This window comes from Belonocnema kinseyi, chromosome 1, assembly GCF_010883055.1.
Source record: "Belonocnema kinseyi isolate 2016_QV_RU_SX_M_011 chromosome 1, B_treatae_v1, whole genome shotgun sequence".
Taxonomy (NCBI): domain Eukaryota; kingdom Metazoa; phylum Arthropoda; class Insecta; order Hymenoptera; family Cynipidae; genus Belonocnema; species Belonocnema kinseyi.
The window spans coordinates 170,841,796-170,844,632 of NC_046657.1; the positions used below are offsets into that span (position 1 = coordinate 170,841,796).

Consider the following 2,837-nt stretch of genomic DNA (forward strand, 5'->3'; position numbering starts at 1 on the left):
TAAAACTTTTGACGTATGTAACATCGACACTTGGTATCCTAACCTGAAACATAAAGTTTCCTTGCGGTATCATGCAAAAGGTATTAAAATTAGGCCCCGTTTATCAGGAACTGTATTGAATACGTATCCTACGACATAAATAATATTTTACATTTCTTTATTAAACATAAATATTTTTGCTCCAGCTTGTTTCGAAAATATTGAAAGCATATGATGTAACATCTAGGTGGTGGTATGGCGGGACAGAATTACAAGCACGAAAATATTTTCTTTTTCAAATAAAAATTCAGTACAAGCTTTTTTTCAATTGATACCGTATCATCAATGATTTAAGGATAAATTATAATTTTAAATTCAAAAATACAATATCCTTGTTTGGGACGCCTTACTTCTCTACTCTATTCCTCGATAGCATAACATATAGACGCGCATCTTTACGTATTTGAGCGGAGATACTGTCAAAGAACGAGTTGACTTGATTAAAGTTACCAATTTAGGAGCAGGCACTCAATTTTGTATAACGTTCAGGGAGCGTGCGGATGAATTTATTTAAAAAAGGATCGCCCAAAGCCAAAGCAAGCCTTCCATAGCTGCGCAAAGTGGACGGAAGTTAGTCCGCCAGTGGGTTCTCTCGGGGAATAGCGTATAGTATTTTCACTTACATTTTTCAAACTTTTAACAAATTATAATTTAAAAATTATTTATTCTCCGAGGCTTTCAAGTTCAGAACATTATTTATTAGCATTGTTTATCATTATTGCATAATTTAGCATTTTATAATTTTATGATTTAATTTGTCATACTTCGGATAATCCAAAACGATAATAGTCAGGTCCCTGAGCAGCTCCAATGATAAATCCTTTTGTGCAACCACTGTTACGAGACACAATAGCTTCTATATTATAAGATTGGGTACCACCAACTGCAGGATCACCTGGTCCTCCCATGTCTAGTATTTCTGGATTTCCTTCAAGTCCTTGAAAAAACGGAGATGTTTTCACTTTTATTTTTCAATTTGAAAATTTAGATTTTAGTACAATATCATACTTAATCGATTCCTACCTTACTCATATTTTTTGGAGCAACTTATGACAACAAAGAGTAAAATACCTAGTTAGAATTTCTTTATATGAAATAAAAAGCATTTAGAAACATTTGGATGACCCTACATTTTAGAACTCGAAAGACTCACCAAGAATCTGTTTAAAAACGCTGGAATTCTGATATCTTAACCAAAAAAGACTTTTAAATATGCCCTCACTATTCGTTTTTGTATAAAGTATTAGAAATTCTGGATAATCATTTTCTTATAATGTCCTCACAAGTTTTGCTACCAAATGTACCAAGAATTTCTCGCAAGTCAGAATTTTTTAACAAACAGTTTTCTGGTAATTTCAGAATAAAATATCCTGGTTAGCCCAACTATATATTTTAGTCAATCTAGCTATATGTTCTCTAGAGGTGTCTTGAAGTAAAAAAGATCGAGGTGCGATACCGACGAAAACTAGAAAAGTATAATAGTGGAATATATATATCCGAAAAAGAAAATATGTTTTGTCGTAAATCATAGCGGTTCACCCGTATAAGAATAGGCTAATTTTTTAACTTTCATTTTTCCATATTATATTACTTAAGTATGCGCAGCCAAACCATGCTTGTATATAATAATACTTTTATGCATACGAATGTAACTGTTTTTGTTGAATCAAGGTCAGCATTTTAAATATTTTATATATGATATTACATCAAGAAAAAGTACACAATACGTAGGGCACTACGAAAGTTTTGCGATACGCGAAACCCATTGGAAGAAGAGAGATGATCCCTGCGTCATTAGAAAGAGCGTTAAAAATTAGGTAGGACGAGGAAACCTGTTGACTGAGGTCTCAGTACAATCTAAGCACGCAACCCGGAACGATTAAGAAATGGCGTCGTGGACAAAGGTAGAATATCGTGCGATAATTCGATACAACTTTCCTCCCGGTCTAAGTGTAGACCAAAGTTTTAAGGAACTGTCTCCGGTATTGGGTAAGGATTGTCCACATCGCAAAACAATTGTCCGATGGTACGGCTTTGACCGAGGAGTAAATAGCAGCGAGAGGAAAGTAGTGCCAAAAAATGCTAAAAAAATTTAAATCGGGATCTTCTCGGGATGTAAAAGGTATTAAACAGGCGACGAAACTTGGATGTACTATTACGACATTCAAACAAAATCACAAAACAAGATCTGGCTGTTTGACAATGGGGATGGTCCAGTGGAGGTTCGAAAATCTCGATCTGTAAACAAAATAATGATTGCAGTATTCTTTGGGAAACGCGGCATTGTGGATAGGGTCGTACTGGAAAACCAGCGTGCAGTCACCTCTTCCTGGTACACTCAGGTATGTTTACCCCAAGTCATAAATCAACTCAAAAACATCAGGCCGAAATCTCGACCCACCCGCGTGAAAAAAGTTTGCGTGGCTCAAGCATGGCAAGACACTTGGAAATATCTGGCTAAAGCATGGTTTACGGCTGAATGGCAGCATGGCGCAAGCCTTGCTCCTGTCCGTTTCCCATGCTTAGGACACGTTAAACACAAATGAATATTCTTAAGAAGATGTAAGTGTCAGAGAAAATTAACCTGAGTGAAAAATAAAAATATTAGGTTTGCCAATAGCCGAAACGTCTATAAATGGTAAGTTCGCTACCCGGGTGCACCGGTTCGCGCACCAGGTACTGCAGCATATATTCTACGAGAACTTTTTATGAATTTAAATTGTGCCAATTGTCAAAATAATTACCATTAGTAAGTCGATGATCCGTGTGAATCTAGTCGCGCACTAGGTAGCTTAGCA

The 2,837-nt window shown here is 36.0% G+C and overlaps 1 protein-coding gene across 2 annotated transcripts in view; it reads right to left on the reverse strand.

The window, feature by feature from the left end:
* Window positions 1-767: 767 nt before the first annotated feature.
* The window catches only part of LOC117180013 (ester hydrolase C11orf54 homolog), a 21,924-nt gene continuing 19,854 nt past the window's right edge, over window positions 768-2,837 (reverse strand). For both annotated transcript variants that reach the window (XM_033372404.1, XM_033372332.1), the window contains exon 4: window positions 768-976. In XM_033372404.1, coding sequence (XP_033228295.1) covers window positions 798-976 — 179 coding nt within the window. In that variant the 3' untranslated portion in view covers window positions 768-797. The remainder of the gene's footprint in view (window positions 977-2,837) is intronic.